Source organism: Canis aureus, chromosome 32, assembly GCF_053574225.1.
Source record: "Canis aureus isolate CA01 chromosome 32, VMU_Caureus_v.1.0, whole genome shotgun sequence".
NCBI lineage: Eukaryota > Metazoa > Chordata > Mammalia > Carnivora > Canidae > Canis > Canis aureus.
The window spans coordinates 14130499-14151112 of NC_135642.1; the positions used below are offsets into that span (position 1 = coordinate 14130499).

A 20614-nucleotide genomic window follows, 5' to 3' on the forward strand; every position below is an offset into this window, starting at 1 on the left:
TCAATCACTGAGCCACCCAGGTGCCCCAGGACCATAATGTTTTGATTCCTATAGCTTTGTAGAATAGTTTGTACCCAGGTAGTAACCAGCCTGGCTCTTCTTTGTTAAGATTGCTTTGGGTTTGGGGGTTCTCTTGTGGTTCCATAAAAATTTTAGGATTGTTTTTTCTTTTCTGTGAAATAGGTCATTGGGGTTTTGATAGGGATTGCATTGAAATCTGTAGATTGCTTTGGGTAATGTCGGCATTGTAACAATATTCTTTCAATCCATGAGCACTGAATCTTTTTTCATTTATTTGTGTCTTCAGTTTCTTTCATTAATGTTTTGTAGTTTCCAGTGTATATATCTTTTATCTCCTTGGTTAAATTGATTCCTAGGCACTTTATTCTTTACGATGGAATTTTAAATGGGGTTTTTTGGATGGATTTCTTTTGGGTAGTTCATTATCAATGTTTAGCAATGTAATATATTTTTTGTATGTTGATTTTATATCCTGAACTTTATTTACTGAATTCTTTTTATTCTAAGTTTTCTTGTGGGGTCTTTAGGATTTTCTATATATATATACATATATATATATATATATATATCATGTTATCTGCAAATAGTGGCAGTTTTACTTCTTCCTTTCCAATCTGGATGCCTTTTATATCGTTTTCTTGCCTAACTGCTTTGGCTAGGACTTCTAATTCCTATGTTGATAAGTGGTGAGAGTGGGCATCTTTGTCTTGTTCCTGATCTTAGAGAAAAAGCTTGTACCCTCCCCGCTCAGTATGTTGTTAGCTGCGGGCTTGTCATATACGGCCTTTATTATGTTGAGGTATGTTCCCTCTATACCCACCACTTTTGAGTTACCATAAATGGCCGTTGAATTATGTCAAAGGCTTTTTCTCCATTTATTGAGATGATCATGTTTTTATCCTTTTTTGTTAATGTGAATTATATGGACTAACAGGTGTTGAACCATCCTTGTATCACTGGAATAAATCCCATTTGATTATGGGTTATAACCTTTTTATTTTTAGGGTTATAACGGTTATAACCTTTTTAATAAACGAATTTGATTTGCTATTATTTTGTTGGAGATTTTTGAATGTATAATCATCAGGTATATTGGCTTGTAATTTTCTAGTAATTCTTGTCTGGTTTGGTATTAGGATAATGATGGCCTCATAAAATGAGTTTGGGAATGTCCCCTCTTCTGTTTTTGTTTTTGTTTTGTTTTTTGGAAGAATATGAGAAGAATTGGTATTAATTCTTCTTTGAATGTTCAGCAGAATTCACCAGTGAAGCTATCTCGTCCTGGATTTTTGTTTGTTGAGAGGTTCTTTTACCGATTCAGTTTCCTTACTAAGCAATCAGTCTGTTCAGATTTTTCTATTTCCTATTGATTCAGCATGTTTCTAGGAATATATCCATCTTTTCCAGGTTGCCAAATTTGTTGGTGTATAATTGTTCATAGTGGTCTCTAATGATCCTTTGTATTTCTGTGCTATCAGTTGTAATGTATCCTCTTTCAAATCTGATTTTGGTTCTCTTTTTTTCTTGGTAACTCTAGCTAAAGGTTTGTCGGTTTTATCTTATCAAAGAAGCAGCTCTTAGTCATTTATCTTTCTACTATCTAAAATAGTCTCTTTTTTATATATGTTTCCATTCTTCTACTTACTTTGGGCTTCCTTTTTTTTTTCTTTTTCTTTTTTTTTGACAGAGAAAGAGCATGCATGAGTGGGGGGAAGGAGGTAGAGAGGGAGAGAGGGAATCTTAAGCAGTATCCACATCCAGCATGGAGCCCAATCAGGGCTCAATCTCACAACCCTGAGATCACGACCCGAGATGAAATCTAGAGTCGGATGCTTAACCAACTGAGACACCCAGGCACCTGTTTTTTCTTTTTGTTGTTGTTATTTTAGCTATAACCATTAGACTACTTGAGATTATTTCTGTTCTCATTTGTCTCTAGGTGGGTTTTTTTTTTTTTTTTTTTGTATCTCCTTTGATTTCTTCAATGACTTACTGAGTTTTAAGTGGCATGTTGTTTAATCTCCATATTTGTGTGGTTTTTCCAGTTTTCTTACTAAAACTGATTTCTAGTTGCATACAATTGTAGTTGAAGATGCTTGATATGACTTCAATATTGAATTTATTGAAATTCGTTTTACTGCCCAGCTAACATTCCATGTATACTTGAGAAGAATGTGTATTTTGCTGCTTGAATGGAGTGTTCTCAGTATATACTGAGTCCATCTGGTTGTGGCATAGCTGCTGCACAGAGAAGGTGAGCATGGAACATGCCTAGCCCCAGATGTGATGTACTCACTTGGCCCAGTCATGGTGCAACTGTTTACACAGGTTCAGTGGGACAAGGAACATGCTCACCAGCACTGGCAGGTTAGAGAGAGGGCACCAAACATGGTGCCTACCAGCTCTGTTACCACCTAGGCAAAATGAGATTGCAAAAATGGCATCAGCCAGTGCTTCCATCCAAGAGAAAATCACTGTGGGTTCTTGCCTGCAGCAACTTTAGGATTAGCAAATGGGTCTCTCCATTGGTTACAATCTAGGCACTTTTCAAATTATTTTTGCAGTGGATTTCAGGATGAGTGCATGGGCGTGTGAGTCCTTTAAGAGAAAGTTCTTTGTTCTCTAAGAAAAAAGTTCTATGGTTCCCCTGGACTTAATTCCTGTTGACTTTCAAAACCAGGTGTTTTGGGAGCTTATCTTTCTGGTGCCAGATACAAGGGTCTGGATGCCTGAAGTGGGGCATAGTCCCTTCACTCTTCGAGGAAAAGCTCTGTATTTTTGGGATCCCTTCCTGCTAGTGGGTCATCGTAGGGTCCAGAGAAAGATTGAGTCTCTGCCTCTCCCACCTGTCTCAATGCATCTCTTATCTTTTGTTGTGGAGATTCTGTTAATCTAGTTCTTTTTGGAGGAAAATTATTCCTTATATAGCTGTAAATTTGTTATCTGTGGGAAGAGGGGAATTCAGGGTCTTCCTACACAGCCATCTTGAATCCTAAAGATGTAGTTTTAATCCTAGCTCCTCCACTAACTCCATGACCTGTTTTATGACCTTGGACAAATTCTTAAATGTAGCTGTTTGCCAAACTTATCTGGACCATGGTCTGTGGTATATCTATAACTGTTTTATGTTTTCCATCCAATTTCCTTCTTGCTGTTATACCAACATGGAAAAAAAAAAGAACTGGCTATTAACATGCAGATAAGGTAGCAAAAGTAAACAATTAGTAAAAGTACTTTATTTTCCTCTTGTATTTGCTTTATATCTTGCTTTTACAAAGTTATGAAGTTCACAGCTTTATACCAAAATGTAAGAAGGCTAAGCTATAAACATTTTTTGCAGTCAAATGTCATCTGATTTCATTCATCTAATCCATATTCAATATATAAAAAAAATTCATATACCAAGGGTACTGGAGCAGCTCTAGGACATATATTTCTCTCAAGCAGGAGAAGGATCTTCAATAGCCTTTCCTCCTTGACTTCCTCCCCCACCAATTCAACTGGGCTATGACCTTGAATGTAAAGTGAATCTAGGAAACTTCAGTTGCCATATGACCCAGCAGGGCTATATACTTGGGAGCTGGAGGTGAGGGCAGAGGTTATTGTCTAATAAGTATAATGTTTGGTTTACACCAGGATTTCACATCCACTTGCACATGGAACTCAGTATTGCCCAAGTCACCTACAATCATAGCTTCTATCCTAATCCATTAGACAGTTTCTCTGAAATCCTAAAGATTGTGATGATTTGGGGTAGGGATGAAATCATAGTTTTACCAATATGGCAGGCATGGCCTCCATAACAGGTCTAGGAGCTCTCCTTTTGGTAGCAGAAACAAAATTTGTAAGTCAGCGAATACAAATAGTGGCTATTTGCGTAAACCACAGGGTATGTGTTGTTTAAATCCTACTTCATGATATACTTTGATCTCCCCTCCAATGAATTTTCTTCCATAGAATCGACCATACCATTCCACTAAGTGTTGTACACCTACTCCCACCATATCATCCACATACCTAGTCACTAAAGTTGTCTACTGTAGAATCTACCCCAAAACCAAAACAAAAAAGCCCCTTTGTTAGGCAAATCATCACTTAAAGAGCAATGATATTGCCTATAAATTATAGGTAGGTCAGGAGCTAAACACTCGACTGCTAACTTCTAGGGCAGGAATATATTTTCCCCCACAAAAGCAGGAGTGTAGTAGCAATGGCGTTCCCTCAAATTCAAGTAATATCAGGTCAAGATCATTCTTTGCTCTTATGTGTTTAACTGCTTTATAACTCAATAGAGGAGTATGTCAAAAGGCAGTCTGAACCTGATTAAAAACTTTAGGATAAAACTTGAAGTGACTGATACATTGTTGTAAACTGCCATTCAAACACTAGCATATGTACAGAACAGGACTAATACTATGGTTTTCTTGGCTTCTAGCCATTAGAAGTAGGCACAGGTGATTAAGGATAACATTCTAAAAATGGCTTCCAACTCCTTATAAGAAATGAGTTGGATTTTGTCAGGTCATGTAACACTTTCCTCCCTTCATTAAGTACTAAATACACGTCAACACAAAAACCTCAGCCATAACTCTTCTCTAAAGGAAGATGGAGGACAGAATCAGTTAAAACATTGTAAAAGACAAAACATAGCCGAAGTTCTGCATAACTTTCAAGACTCTAAAAAGCAGTAACACAACCATAAGCAGCCAAGATGCTTATGGTGCCTTTATTTCTAAATCGAGGGCTGGACAGTGCATTTAGGATAACACACTAACCTGGGGTTAAAAGAATTTTACCATTCTTAAAACAAAGACGTTATTACCACGGCTTCAAAGAAAATGTTTGTGAAATGAGGAAAAGTATTACAAATATAGGTGCCCACGCGCATACACACATACAAGGAACATGCACACCTGCACACACAAAGGCAGATACGCTGTGCACAATTCTACCAAAATTAAACTTGAATCGGTTGTTACTGATTCTAACAATCTGTTCATACCTTCAAAGGTTCCCCACGATTGCCCAATAACTCACATAACCCCTTCCTGCTGTACAAAGGCTCCACCATTCTCATCTTTTCAGAAATGCCCTCAGGCAGGACAGAAGGGCACCTATGCAACAGAGCATGCAAGTCTTTCTTAGTGCACTGCCCAGTCAACATAGAAATGCAGCTTCACTATAGCCCCAAATAAAAAGCTACATTTAGTAATAAATTTACAATAGGCTTTCCTGGGAAGTCACCCTTCCCAAACCCACACAACAGCCTGACTTTTCTGGTCATCCTTACAAGAAATGGGGAGGAGAGGTAAGAAAACTTCTTAATCTCGGACAGAAACAGCACAAATACATTTTATGCAAGAGAATCTTCTCTGTTCTCTCTCAAATATGCAACTATCAATAATGTAAAAAAAAAAAAAAAGTTTTACCGTTCATAAGGATAGAAGTAAATAGTTTGTGGGGTTATTCGTTATTTAGTAGTAGCTCCTAGATTAGCTCTTTGTTTATGGCTCCAGTAAGAACCACTGGAGCCTTTCCTGGGTGGGGTGGCGGGTGGCGGGAACCCATATACTTAGTCTTGCATATAATTTCATACCCTCTTGAAACCCATCCATGAAGCCCTGGTAAAGCCCCCAGCCCTGAGCCTGAGTGAAGACCTGTGAGTAGATGTGTGTGCACTACAGGGGTGGAGATAAACCTGCATGCTATGCAATCCTAGAAAGCGTACACATCACATCCCCCAGTCTTGAATGTGGCACAGGGCTCTTGTCCCTTCTCCTAGTTCTCTGACGAATCTTTCAGAGTTTTGAGAATCCAGAAACAAAAGGCTGGAAAGCAACACTTCTACAGCTTCTCTCTAGAGTCCAGAGAAAATCCAAAAACAAAGTAGTCTCACTAGGCTTTGTTAACCTGGCTGCTCTCCATGGACAAGCGGAGGCTTTACCTTCATCATACTCCACTCTTCTTTGTCAGCTAGAGGGGAGCTGAAGGTAAGACTTCTGTTTCAGAAATCAATCTCTAAGAAGCCCGCTTGAGCCCCTAAAGACTGTGTGCAGATACTTTATCCTAACTACCCCAACTTGGGTGCTGCAGGTGGGTGGAAAGCACCCTGGGAGCCTAGGGGAAGTATTTGATGGCGTGTGGGAGGGGAGGGATTGGCAATGGAGCAAACTAAGAGGTTCCACACCTGCAGCAGGCCTGGAGAGTCAGAACCTGGAAAGGAAGAGATAAACGCTACACTCCAGTTCGAAGAGCCTGACAACACATGCAGCTGTGATCGCCTGGGCCTAACAGCAACACGTCAAGGTAGATGTTAGGTCTGTGCACTGCCCTGAACTGAGCACTCCTATCAAAACTGGCACAGACGTTCAACAGGAAGTGCTGTCTGTGAGGACTTGTCCGTACGTGATTTGCCGAGTTCCTAAAATATAACCAGCAGAATAGTCACTTTAGCTGTTAAAAATCTACTGTGTGTCCCTTTGGCATTTAAAGCCACCTCTGTCCATCTACAAAGCAAGAGAATAGTGAAACACACTGCACATAATTGTTAAGAAAGGAAACTAGCTGCTTCTAATTTAAATACCCAGTTATTAGAACTAAAGAAATTAAAAGTGATCCTAAAAATCTAGCATTTGCACAAACTGGTACTTAAAAGTCGGACTATGGGTTTAAACCATCATAAGAACATAAACTAAAAATCGCAAACTGAAATCAATAAAAAATACATATGATTAGGGTCAAACTGGGTAGCCAATTAAGATCTGTATCTTTAATAAACATCTGGAGAATACTAGTAGCATAGATTACTATATTCCATGCTGTTCCAGAGAAGTATGGTTCCTTAAAATCTGTTTAAATCTGACAGACCTCCAGTAATAACTTAAAATGTCTTTAACATCCCATAGAGCTGCCCAGACTTATGTGAGTGGTAAGCCTGGCTAGTAACCACTTTCCCCTTCCCTGCTTCTCGGGGAGGGGAAGACTGTGGCCTCTGTGAGGGGCCGATGTAAAATTAGTTCAAGTGATAACTTCCCAACATGGGAGGCAGAAAACTTCATGAATCAATTTTGCTGTCATCCTCAGCATGTCGTTCAATGTGTCCCGCAGCATCCTAGGAATAAAGGGAAAAGGGCCCATGAGAGAAAAGTTGGTAGTTAAGAGAAAGGCAAAGCCAAGGGGAGCTTCAGGGCACATTCTAAGATCTATATAATGGAAGGCAGTCAGGACCCAGCACTTTGCTAACTCATATAAAACTATACACTTAAAGATGAGTTCTTATCTTACATAGGAGCATGGTAATAAACCTGTAGGTTCAGTTACTAGATTTGAAAACATTCTCATTAGGCTCTTTCTCAAAAACTACCTAATTCATCATCTGAAACCTCATTAAGCTATTCCCCAAATCTCTGAATAATAATAAAAAGGAAAATCCCTACACTCTCCCAATTGATTGCAATTCTGAACATTTTAACAATGGTAGAATGACCCTAGGGAGGCCTCAGGTCCCACTCACACACCTGTTTGGATCCTTTCCTAGCAGTGAAGAAAGCGTCACAGTTCTTCCAGCGGCATTTCAGAGTTTGAAAGTTTGGATTCGTATGGTCAGTGAGCAAATGTTGTTTTAAATGATCTACAACGCCAAATATCAGAGAGCAACCATGCCACTGGGTAGAAGGACAATGAAGGGTAAGTTAAAAAGAGTACAGGAAACATGCAATTGCAATTAGAACACTCCTTACTTGTATCCTGTAAGTACTAAGGAAGCAAAAAGTAAGCCCCTTATTCCTTATTCTTGGCTAGAAAACAGAACAAAGCCAGAGGCAACCACATTAATTACTAATATTCTGAGGAGCCTTGAAAAGGCTGAAAAGTCTTGACATGGTGCTCTGTTGAGAAGGCAAAGCACTAAGATAGCCCGACGTCGGGCTCCTGGCATGGAGCCTGCTTCTCCCTCTGCCTGTGTCTCTGCCTCTCTCTCTCTCTCTCTCTCTCTATCGTGAATAAATAAAGTCTTAAAAAAAATATATATATAGAGAGAGAATTTATTTAGTTAGTGCAGGGAGGCAGAAAAGGAGAGAGAAAGAATCTCATGCAGACTCCCCACTAAGCACGGAGCCCAACATTAGACTCAAATCTTACAACCCTGAGATCATGACCCGAGCCAAAACCAACAGTCAGATACTTAACCAATTGAGCTACCTAGGTGCCCCTCTTTTTTTAAATTTTTACTTTACCAAAAACGTGGCTCAATTCTCAATTTCACTCATTAGTCAGAAACATAAAAACTCTTGGTCTTGGTTTTTTCCCTCCAGGCTTGCTTGTCTTAAATCTTAAAATTCTAACAGGTTCATTTCTATAAAACAATGCATATTTGAGTTTTTCCTGTCAGCACTATCCCATCCCCTCTAGCTTTAATACCAGATGGTATTTTCTCCCTTTTCTCTAGATAAATTAACCCTCTATTTGTATTTTGGATCCTGTTGTACTGTATTTTGTGTCCTACACTGAGAAAAACCAAAAAGCAAACACAGTAATGTGTAAAAGCTCCAAAGTAACCAGGCTGTGGACAAGTCTAAGATCAAATCTAAAAATGGAGAGTGTTATCATTCCATTCCATCATTTCTGCAAAACAAGAGGTTAGGGGAACCGGGGTAGGGAGGCCAGAAACTTTTCTTTGATCACCACTAGTATTAGAACTGGTGAAACAACTTAAGGCCTATAAGGAATATAAAAGTGTGTAGCTCCCACTCCAAAATAAAAACCATGCAATTTAGCCCTAGCCAACAGAAGTTTAAAACTTTAAGAACACAAATTTGGGATCCCTGGGTGGCGCAGCGGTTTGGCGCCTGCCTTTGGCCCAGGGCGCGATCCTGGAGACCCGGGATCAAATCCCACGTCGGGCTCCCGGTGCATGGAGCCTGTTTCTCCCTCTGCCCGTGTCTCTGCCTCTCTCTCTCTATCATAAATAAATAAAAATTTAAAAAAAAAAAAAAAAAAGAACACAAATTTTTATTTGCCTGTTCCTCAAAATCCAAGGAGGACAAAAATCAAACTATTAATATGTTCCCCAATGAATGAATTTAAGATAGTGGGCAGGTCCCCAAAATAAACTTCCACTTTTTATTTCCTATACTGTTGACCCTTGAACAATATAGTTTCAAATGCACAGGTCCACTCATACATGAACTTTTCTCAATAAACATAGTATAGTACTGTACATGTATTTTCATTTCCTAATGATTTTATTTTACTTTCTTATTTAAATAATCTCTATGCCCATCATGGGACTTGAACTCATGACCCTGGGGATCATGTTCTACCAACTGAGCCAGTCAGGAGCCCCTTCTTGGATTTTGGCAACATTTTCTTTTTTCTAGGTTACTATATTGTGAGGATACAGCATATAATAAATAATAAATATACAAAATACATGTTAACTGACTGTTTATGTTGTCAGTAACGCTTCCGCTCAACAGTAGGCTATTAATAGGCAAGGTTTTGGAGAGTTAAAATCCTGTTCTATGTGGATTTTCGGCTGCACAGGGTTTGGTGTCCCTAACCCCCTACACTGTTCCAGGGTCAAATGTACTTCTGTACTGTTGATATTTTTGTATGCATGACAGATTTATAATAAAACAAACAAAAACCACCATAGAGATAACCTCTGAGTAGATGATTATGTAAACATACCTCATATCTCATCTTAAAATAGACTACCCATGAACAAAGTATGAAAGCATTTTATACAAAGTTTTTAAAAATAAGCTTCTTGAGGCACCTGGGTAGTGCAGTCAGTTAAGTGTCAGACTTTTGGTTTGGTCGTGATCTCAGGGTTATGAGATCAAGCCCCAGTTTGGCTCCATGCTCAGTGTAGAGTCTGCTTGGGATTTTTTTCTCCCTCTCCTGCTCATGTTCTCTCTCAAATAATCTTTTAAAACAATAAAAATAAGCTTCCTTGTCCTATAGTGGGAGGCACGAAGTAGATGCTCAAATATAAACATGCTTAATTGATGGTAATGAAGATCTGTAAATTAGCCTAGAGTTAAGCAACATCTAGGTCTGGTTATAAGAACAGTTTCACTCCTTACCCAGCAACGGTAATTCTGCATCAGATTCAGCCTCACAGCTTGAATACTGCCATCATAACAGCCAGTATAAATCTGGAAAAAGAGGTTTCTTGTATCAGACCAAAACAACACACAAAAAAACAACTACTAACATCCTCAAAATACATCTCAAAAGCTCCTTGTGCCTGCTATAAGAAAACATAAACCTAAACCAAAGCCAGCCCTCAATGCTACAATCGGTAAGTATCTTCTAGTGTAGATACTTTGAAGCTATGCTCCACAGAGAGCCACTCTTGAGACACTGGCTGAGAGCAGAAGCAGCAGGACTCCAAAGCACCCACCTACACTGTATCTTGTGTACTTGACTACTGAGCACCGTAAGCTGCATTGCGAATTACTATTAGCCATCTCTGTTTCACTGGAACAAAGGGTTCTACTGCTGAGAGTCTAAAAAACATCCATACTGGTTCAACCACGTAATATAAAAATAAAATAAATTGAGGCTTAGCAAGGTTAAGTGAATTAGCTTTTACTTTTAGGTCTGCTTTATTATATCATACTGGCCAAATCTCCTTGACTCTATTCTAATGTTCTGTTCAGATCATAATGTCTCTGGAAAAAGCACCACTCAATTTTGGGTGGGAAACATCTTAAACTTATTTTATCTTTAAAACCATTAAAGTATCAGATTTTTATTGTAATTATTTTAGCTATTAATATCAAAGAGAATATTCAACAATCTCACTGGGTTACTTCTCGATACTATGCCAAAAGACAGAAAAGCATTCAATAATGAGGCATATCAGAAACATGTCATCCTTGGAAGTGATAAATAGGAACATTATTATCAGTTTGTAGTTTTTAGTAAACATATTCAGAAGCACTACTGTGACATGGCTAATAACACTCACCATACTTTTATGGATGGTCATACACATAATCATGTCTTTGTGTCCTCCATAAACTTGCAGTCGATCATGGGACTTAGGTAGAGGGGAATAAAAAGAAAATTCAGGTTATTTATAACATGTTTTTAATAAGCATAATCCCTCTGGCGGGTTTAAAACTATACCTGAGACATTATACTGAAGTACCACTGGCATTTTTACAGAAACATAATCTAATGACAATCTAATAAAGTCCTCAAGGGAGGAGCTGGTAATTGGAAATGAGAAAACTAATTTCTGTGTGGTGTCAAAGTCTCAAACCTGAAATTGCACACAAGGAGAACTAGACAGGCTTTGGAGACTACAGTTGCTATCTGGAAATCATTTCGGTATTGACCTCTGTGAACCTGACCACTTATCTCAGAGCCATGTTTCTGAAAGTGTAGTCCATGGATCATCTGCTTCATATTGTCTAAAGGGCTTGAAAAATGCAGATTTCTGGGCCCCACCCCAGCCTTACTATATTAAAAAAAAAAAAAAAAAATTCAACACCAAACTCAAACAGACCTTCTCCCCAAATCATTCAAGCAAAAACAGTGGATCTAAATTCTACCTGTAATTCATAGACACGAACAAATTTATCCAGGCAAGCAGTCACCATCACTTTTCCTAGGATATTCACCACAGTCACTGCATGATTGTGACCTTTATAGATCCGCACAAGCTCACCAGTCTGCACCAGAAGAGAGACAAGTCACTAGATGGACTTTCCAGATTCTTTTTGACTTTTGAGATTTATGATTTCATTATTCCAAAAGCCCTAACTCTGAAGCTATTTGCACATAATATAACTGAACTAATTTTAACAGCTGAAGTACTCACACAAGCATTTATTACAATATGTGTATTATATATGAAATGTATTCTGATGGAGAGAACCTGGTATCATAGAAAGCGAAGGCCCACAACTCTCTATATATATAGGTTTTGAAGTATTTCTACTTTTATCATTTCATTGCATCTGGACAAGTTCCTGAGGCTGCATTATCCCCAGGTTTATAGTCTAGGCACTGAGCTTCACAGAGCTGCCTCTATGACTGGAGCAGAATATCTCAGCTGTTTTTATTTGTTCTATTTTAAACTATGTAACATATCCACTTCCTTAGTGAGTCTCAGATGCTCAGTGTATCTCAAGTTCAAATGAGACAAACTAAACCTTACCTAAAGTTCACATTTGTCCCCCATTAAAAATTCTGATGAGGTCAGAATTTCTAGAGTGCTATCTTCTAAGAGCTTATGTGAGTAGGAATTATTATTAAGCTTTTCACTGGAAAAAGGGTCTTATTCAAACTGCAAGAGATCTGAGGAATCCTTTAAGCTTCCACTGAAGATTTCTTTATAACAACACAACTTACATGAATGTTATGAGCATGGACCGACTGATCACTGGAGCCACTGAACACAAGGTCATTCACCACCTTAAAGAAGACAGTTCACAGAGTTAGATTCCATATAAGGTTCTGAGTTTTCTCTGTAGCCTGCAAAGCACATTGTTGATTTCTAATTTCTAACCTATTTTGAGATGAGCATGAACTAGGGATAAAATAGTAAGTTCCTCAGACAAATTTTCTAAAGTGAAAATTTCTGTCCTTCCACCAGGACAATGTATTATTGGGTATGTTACCTATGATTGTGAAATAGACTAGAAGGACTTTAAATCTATATTCTATAATAAAATATACCTGTTTCTCTGTTAATAAAATACAGTACATCCCAGGGTTCCTGGGTGGCTCAATTGGTTAAGTGTCTGCCTTCTGCTCAGGTCATGATCTTGGGGTCTTGGGATCAAGTCCCACACCGGGCTCCCTGCTCAGTGGGAAGTCTGCTACTCTCTCTGCCCCTCCCCACCCCCCACTCATGCTGGCACTCTCTAATAAATAAATTAAATCTTAAAAAAAAAAAAAAAAAAAAAAACCCACAGTACTTCCCTTGGTGACTCAAGCCTAAAGAAAAGCACTATAGGGCCAGCCCGGGTGGCTTAGCAGTTTAGAGCCGCCGTCAGTCCAGAGCCTGATCCTGGAGACCTGGGATCGAGTCCCATGTCAGGCTCCCTGTATGGAGCCTGTTTCTCCCTCTGCCTGTGTCTCTGCCTCTCTCTCTCTGTCTCTCATGAATAAATAAATAAAATCTTTAAAAAAAAAAAAAGAAAGAAAGAAAAGCACTGTAATTTCCTTGTTCTTTTCAAGATGATGTGTTCTAAATAAGGCATTAGATAACAAGGGAAATATCATTCAAATCCTTCTATTTGTGCCAGACAACCAACTCTTCTTCTCTGGCACTCTACTTGCCTTCATGCAAAGAATGGTTTTGCTGTGGCCCTCCAGAGTTCTGAGGAGGAGTCCATTCCGTGCATCACGTACACTAATGGTACAGTCATAAGACCCAACAACAAGCAGCTTTCGGGCACCTTCCTGAGCTGTGGCAAGACAGCTGACAGCCCGAGGGCCGTGGCATTCAAAAACTTCAAGTCGTTTATTGTTCTGAAAAACAAGCCACTGTTAGATGAAGTAAAAGCAACTTAGCTGGTAAATGTCAAAAATCAACTAAGCCAAATCACTACTTTGCTACAAATTCTTAAATTCTATTACCTGTGCTTAAGTTTTCACACTACATCTCTATCTTTAACTTTCCAATCTCCACCATTCCCATTCCAACTCACTTGGTGTCCATGACTCCCTCCACCCCAATTCCAGTTGGGGGCATATGGCAAACTTTTTCACGAGAAACACATTTCTAACTTCAACCTACACTATCTGATCATAATTAGCACTTTATTCTCTTTTTCAGCCTTCTCCCACTTCCCTTAAGTTAATGATAATGATTAACTTTTTTTTCATATTCTAGTACATTTTCCATGCCATAAACTCAGAAACTCTTTCCCTGTTTTTTTTTTTCTTTTTGTCATCCAAAATTTGTGCAATCAATTGGTCATGTGTTTCCAAATTTTTCCACTAAGAATTACTTACTTACTTTGGCAAGAGTTTCTCATTTACCACCTTTCTGTTATTCTCAAGTTCTTCTGATTTCTCGTTCTCTGTCATCTCTCATGTCATCATTTTGTGAATTAGAGAAGCCTTTTATATCAGTCAGAGTGGCATGGTCACATCCTGAATCCCTAAACATTCCTTTATCTCACATCTTAGACTTGGTTCCCTCATCCCCACACCAATCTTGCTCATAAAGTCTCCCACCTCCCCAATACTTCTAAAAAGGAAGTGGTGGTTGGGGCGGAGGGGGAGCTGACTGGCTGGCTGGCTTACTAGGTGGAGCATGCTACTTTTGAATTGAATTCAAGCCCTGCACTGGGGGTAGAGATTACTTTAAAAAAAAAAAAAAAAAAGTAAGTAAATAAATAAATAAATAATAAGTAAATAAATAAAGAAATAAGAACTTCAAGTGCATGCAAGCAGTGAAACTCCCAGAAACAAAGCACAAAGCAGCAGCTGGGAGCCTCCAGGGCTAAGCAATGACTCCAGCAATCTTAGGTGCTGAGGGGACAGTCTGATGGAGTTCAGGGCCCACTGGTGGACAGGCACAGATAAACAGTCCTGGCTTTCTGCTGAGACCTTAGAAGCACTGCATTCTAGGTGTACAGGCAAACAAAAAAGGGCCCAGCCCCCACAGGGCTTCAAAATTCCCATGTCTGCTGAGATTCTCAAATCTCTGTCTCAAGGTCTATCTTCTCTGGGGTCTGTCAACCAGTTAAAGATCATTTCCATTTGATATCTTGTCCTCATCCTGCCTCAAAAGTCCTGCTCCTAATTTCTAACTACCTTTGATACCATTACTCTCCCAAAAAAGAATTAAGTAATTATCAAGTTTCATCCTTTAAACTATTTTAAATTTATTCTTTCTTCTTCATTTCTGTTGCCCTAACAGAATCTAATGTAAGCTTTTAACACTTCACATATGAAATGCAACAACTTTCACTAATTACCCTTCTGTGATCTATTCATATCAAGATAACCAAATAACTTGGCACTTGATTATCTATATGTTAGATTCTTCTAACTTGTTTTTAAGCTTCTTCAAGGCAGAAACCATGACATATTTTATTGTATTCCTTTTAAGTAGTGGTTCCAGCTCATATGTGGAAGGAGAGTATTGATAGGTATTCATTAAACATATGAATGATACTATAATCCAGTATAACACAGTAAACATTGTAACACACTGTGTTGAAAGATGACCATGGGGAGCCTGGGTAGCTTAGCTGGTTAGGCGTCCAACTCTTGATTATGGTTCAGGTTGTGATCTCAGGGTCAGAAGACTGAGTTCCATATTGGGTTCCATGCTGGGCATGGAGCCAGCTTTAGATTTTTTTCTCTCCCTCTTTTCCCCTGCCCCACCCACTGCAACACTCTCAAAAGAAAAAAAATGACCTGATGACCTTGGGATACAGTGCTACAACTTATTAGTAACCAAAATGATCAACTCTACCTCTTACATCTTTTATCCATTCTCCTCTCTTCATCCTTACTCTAACCTTTCTTGTCTTCTTCTACTACAAAGCCTCCTAAATGATCTTCCTGCCTCTACTAGTACCAGTATTTTCCTATCTCATCAACTCCAGAATGACTTTTTCTAAAATATAAATTGCATCATGTCTCTCATACTTTAAAGCCCACAAGATGGAAGTTCACCTACATTAACACAGCAATATAGGGCCATCAAGAACTGGTCCCTTTTCATTTCCTAAGCTCTATCCTGAGGCCTAGCACAAAACAGATGCTCAGTAAGGTTTGCTCAACAAATGAATTTATCTGTGGGTTAGGAAAGAATGAGGCCACATGGGCAAAAGGCAAACCTATGATTTAGTTCACATTACAAAATAGGCTATCCTCATGAAACCCTAAATCAGTTCCAAACTACATCAATGTCAGACGCAAAAGAATTTGAGCTCATTTTTCATGGTGTCATTCTTAAAATGAGATAGACTAGTTTAATCTATGACTCATTATTTGGCCCCAAATCATCAGGCTTGGTTTAATTTAGTAGAGCTACCTTTTGGTTCTGGCACACTTGGGCCTGAGCAGACAGAATGAAGGATCTTGTTTCACTTATACCAGAAGGTAACAGTTTTTGAGTAGCAGCTAATTCTGCGGTTTTCTCACACAAGAAAATAGGAAAAGGTCTGCCTTCTACTTCTTTCCACACACACACACTACTTTCAAGTGACATGGGAATGCAGCCTTCTCCCCAGACACTGACCTTGATGTTGAAGGTGACCACAGTGCCATTTGCCAGTCCTGCATAGAGGATTCGCCACCTACTATGTAGGCACAGAACCCGGTCTTCCAGCTCTAACTGCTCCACACACTCTCGCGTCTAAGAAGAGTACAAGATGCCTAATTAGCAGAGGTTAGCAGCAAATAAAATGTGAAATCAATCCTTTTTAAAGCAGAGTGTGAAAGGATTTTTATGAGGAAAAAAATTTAGCATCCTCTATTTTGAAGAAGACTATCTTAGATTTGGCCAAAGACCCTCAAGCTGTAAACAAATATAAACTCCAGTAATGTTACCCATGTTTGTAATTTGGAATGTAGAGTTCTTCAAAGGGCACTAAGAATCGGGCCTTAAACTTATTAAATTAAGTAGCCAAAGGTAAAGCTGCATTTGCCATCTAAAAAGGGAAAGAAAGACTACAGTTGTGTATTTGATACTTGCATTAATCATGTATGTGCTTCCCTGTAACTGATTCTCTGTTTCAATAGCTCTCAAATACGTCCTTCAAACCAGTGCTGGGTTGGCTGAGCCATACTTAACTGAGCAGCTTTTAAAATGTATAGAACCCCAAGCTTCATCCTTAATCCCTGAGATTCTAATTCAGTGGGCTCTGGAATATGCATTTAAAAAAAAGTTCTTTAGTAATTCTAATGCATACCCAGGTTAAATAAGCACTGTTTAATCTCACCTTCAAGAAAAGATTTCCATGAATTTCTAGAACTGGGTTATACTAGCCATTTTATTATAGTTACTTAGGTAACCTGGCTGTATTGCCAGTAAGACAGTGATGCTCAAGACCTGTTACTGAATGATACTAAGCAGCTAAAGGCCCAAGTGTAGCTTTTAAGCAAGGTTGAAAACAGATGTTAAAATCGAGATGGTTAGAAGTGGGTAGGATGGGGATCCCTGGGTGGCGCAGAGGTTTAGTGCCTGCCTTTGGCCCAGGGTGCGATCCTGGAGACCTGGGATCGAATCCCACGTCGGGCTCCCGGTGCATGGAGCCTGCTTCTCCCTCTGCCTATGTCTCTGCCTCTCTCTCTCTCTCTCTATCATAAATCAACAAAAAAAAAAAAAAGAAGTGGGTAGGATGATAAAAGCTGTAAGCTGTCAAAGTTTTGTTTTTTTTTTTTAATTTTTTTTTTTAAATTTATTTATGATAGTCACAGAGAGAGAGAGAGAGAGAGAGAGGCAGAGACACAGGCAGAGGGAGGAGCAGGCTCCATGCACCGGGAGCCCGACGTGGGATTCGATCCCGGGTCTCCAGGATCGCGCCCTGGGCCAAAGACAGGCGCTAAACCGCTGCGCCACCTAGGGATCCCGCTGTCAAAGTTTTTGACCTCTTTTCCCAAACCTTTTATACCGCTAAGAGTCATTTTCAGAAATTATTCAATTTTCTCCCATAAAATTACAAATATAAATGCCATGTATAATATTGTGAAATAAAGAAAAAGACAATAAACATGCCCAAATGTTAAAATTCAATTGCCTCTGGTTAACCCATGTGAGATTTTTTTTTTTGTAGTTTTACAGGGGAACCAGATATATACCATAATAAAAAGGAAAAAAATATTCATTTTAAAATATGAATGCTCACTGAAAGGCACCTAGTCACTCAACAGATCTAATGGAGAAGTACAACAAGATTAATGTTGTTTTCATGCCTGCTAACACAACATCCACTCTGCAGCCCATGAATGGAGGGGTCATTTCAACTTTCAAGTCTTATTTTTTAAGAAATACATTTTGCAAGGCTATAAGATAGTGATTGCTCTGATGGGTTTGGGCAAAATAAACTGAAAACTTTCTGGAAAGGATTCACCATTCTAGATGCCATTAAGGAAAGAAGTTAAAATATCAATGTGAACAGGAGTTTAGAAGAGGTTGATTCCAGCCCTCATGGATGACTTTGAATGAGGGATTCAAGACTTTAGGGGAGGAAGTAACTGGAGATGTAGTGGGAATGCAAAAGAACTAGAATGCAAAGTGGAGCCTGAAGACATGACTGAATGCTGCAATCTCATGATAAAATTGTAATGGAAGAGGAGGTGTTTCCTATGGATGAAAAAGAAAGTGGTTTCTTGAGATGGAATCTATTCCTCATGAAGATGCCGTGAAGGTTGTTGAAATGATAGAAAGGGTTTAGGATATTCCACAAACTTAGTTGATAAAACAGTGGCAGGGTTTGAGAACATGGGACTCTAATTTTTAAAGAAGTCTACCATGGGTAAAATGCTATCAAACAGCATTACACACTACAGAGAAATCATTCATGAAAGGAAGTCGATCCAGGTAGCAAACTTCACTTTTGTCTTATTTTAAGAAATAACTGTAGCCACCCCAGCCCTCAGCAACCACCCCTTCCTCATCAGTCAGCAGCCATCAACATAGAGGAAAGACCCTCCTCCACCAGCAAAAAGACTACAGCTCACTGAAAACTTAGATGATGATTAGCATTTGTTTAGCAATAAAGTATTATTTTTCTTTTCCTTTTTTCCTCTCTCTGTGGAGAAGAAAAAAAAGTATTTCTTAATTAAGGTACATACACTGTTTTTCTAGATATAATGCCACTGCACACCTAATAGAATACAGTATAGCATCAATATAACTTTCCATCAAGAAACCAAAAAATTCATTTGACTCATTTTACTGATATTCTAGTGGCCTGGAACCTAGCCTGCAGTATCTTTGAGGTATGCCTGTACTAAATAGGCTCAGAAGCATAAGAACGGGGACACTTGGGTGGCTCAGTGGTTGAGCATCTTCCTTCAGCTCAGGTCATGATCCTGGAGTCCCAGGATTGAGTCTCACACTGGGCTCCCTGCAGGGAGCCTGCTTCTCCCTCTCCCTGTGTTCTCTGCCTCTCTTTCTCTGTCTCTCATGAATAAATAAGTAAAATCTTAAAAAAAAAAAAAAAAAAAAAAGAATAAGAATGTGGACAGAATAGAGTGTCTTAGTGTCTCCACTCTATACAGTAAATACAGTAAAGCAGTGTAAATGATCACTTTTGATTTCTCTGGCCTCACTTACCTTGACATTATAGCAGCGAATGGTATGGTCACTGGAACCAGTGTAAAGTGCAGCATTCTTCCCAGAGGTTTGGGTTACCAGGAGGCAGTTCACTTTGGAGGCATGCCCCTCAAAGACACCAATGCACTTCCGACTCTAAAGTCAAGCACATATCAGATCATTGCTTGTGGATACATTAAGCATTAGGTAACACATTTCCTCAACAACAACAAAAATGCTAAAACATACAGTTTGCTACTGTATCCTCAGTGCCTAGGTTAGTGCTTGGTATACAAAAGGTGCTCAGTAAGTATCTGTTCACTAAATGCCCAGTAAACAGTCACAGGAACTAAGTACTTCAGCTATGTTAGCTGAGCCATACCAAAAATACTTAGGTCAATCTGCTTTAAGATAGAGTAATATTTTAATTAATGCCTAGGGCAAGGCTCTCCAACATATGGACCAAAGGTCTGACAAATCCAAACTGTAGCTAACTTCCCAAATAAGTTCCTGCATTTCATCAATAACTTCGGAGAGAATGTTCCACAATATTCAAAGATGGTGTTATCACAGGCCATAGTGGTCCGGGGATGGTTTCACAAGGGAGCATCCTAAATGTTATCTTCATGCACAGAGACCCACTTCAAATGTACATACATAGATTTATCTTGCAATCCAGAGTGACAACCGATCCCCTAAATGTTACACTCATACTCCCTGGTACCTCTGTTCCCTTCCTTCAGTCATCCCCATTTCCCCTTCAGATCACTAGGCTAATGAGACCTGTTGCCTAGAGAGAACACATTTTCATGGTCCATCATCTAGCCTTTTGACTTTCAAGGACTTTAGGAATTTCAAATACTTTCCTGGTGTTCAGCCTAAAGTTTCTTGGTTATCATCAATGATAAAGCAAATTAGTTTGACATACGCCAAATTCAAACCTCAAAAGTTCATCCTATGAAAATTGAGAGTAATGAGCATCAGATTATACTAAGTGTATCAGATTATACTAAGTATGAATAGACAATGCTGTTCTCCTTAGTAACTTGGCACAATTAATCAACTGTGAGGAAAAATGCCTCCTCTAGCACTTCTCCAATATTCCTTCTATCCTATTTTGTAATATCTATATGACTGACCTTTTCAGCAACACCAGGGCTAGAAACTGACTGGCCAAGCCTACTGCTGTCATCTCATCTCCCTTTGCCAAGTGGTTGTCCACAATCAGGCATAGGGCCATTTTTGTTTTTTATTTTTTTGGTGATGGGAGGAAGAAGAAACCCCAAGGGCTTCTGACATCTGTCTGTGAGCAAGAGGAGAATGAGCTTTAGGACAAGCTTTAGGAAG

General features: G+C 39.1%; 1 protein-coding gene across 1 annotated transcript in view; it reads right to left on the reverse strand.

Annotated features, from left to right (window-relative positions):
- Positions 1 to 3235: 3235 nt before the first annotated feature.
- Positions 3236 to 20614, reverse strand: part of ZNF106 (zinc finger protein 106) — a 66206-nt gene continuing 48827 nt past the window's right edge. Inside the window, exons 14-22 of the mRNA XM_077880765.1 lie at positions 19289 to 19423; positions 16247 to 16363; positions 13324 to 13515; positions 12391 to 12453; positions 11589 to 11708; positions 11000 to 11071; positions 10110 to 10181; positions 7539 to 7685; positions 3236 to 7132 (exon numbers count right to left, since the gene is read on the reverse strand). Coding sequence (XP_077736891.1) covers positions 7076 to 7132; positions 7539 to 7685; positions 10110 to 10181; positions 11000 to 11071; positions 11589 to 11708; positions 12391 to 12453; positions 13324 to 13515; positions 16247 to 16363; positions 19289 to 19423 — 975 coding nt within the window. The 3' untranslated portion in view covers positions 3236 to 7075. The remainder of the gene's footprint in view (positions 7133 to 7538; positions 7686 to 10109; positions 10182 to 10999; positions 11072 to 11588; positions 11709 to 12390; positions 12454 to 13323; positions 13516 to 16246; positions 16364 to 19288; positions 19424 to 20614) is intronic.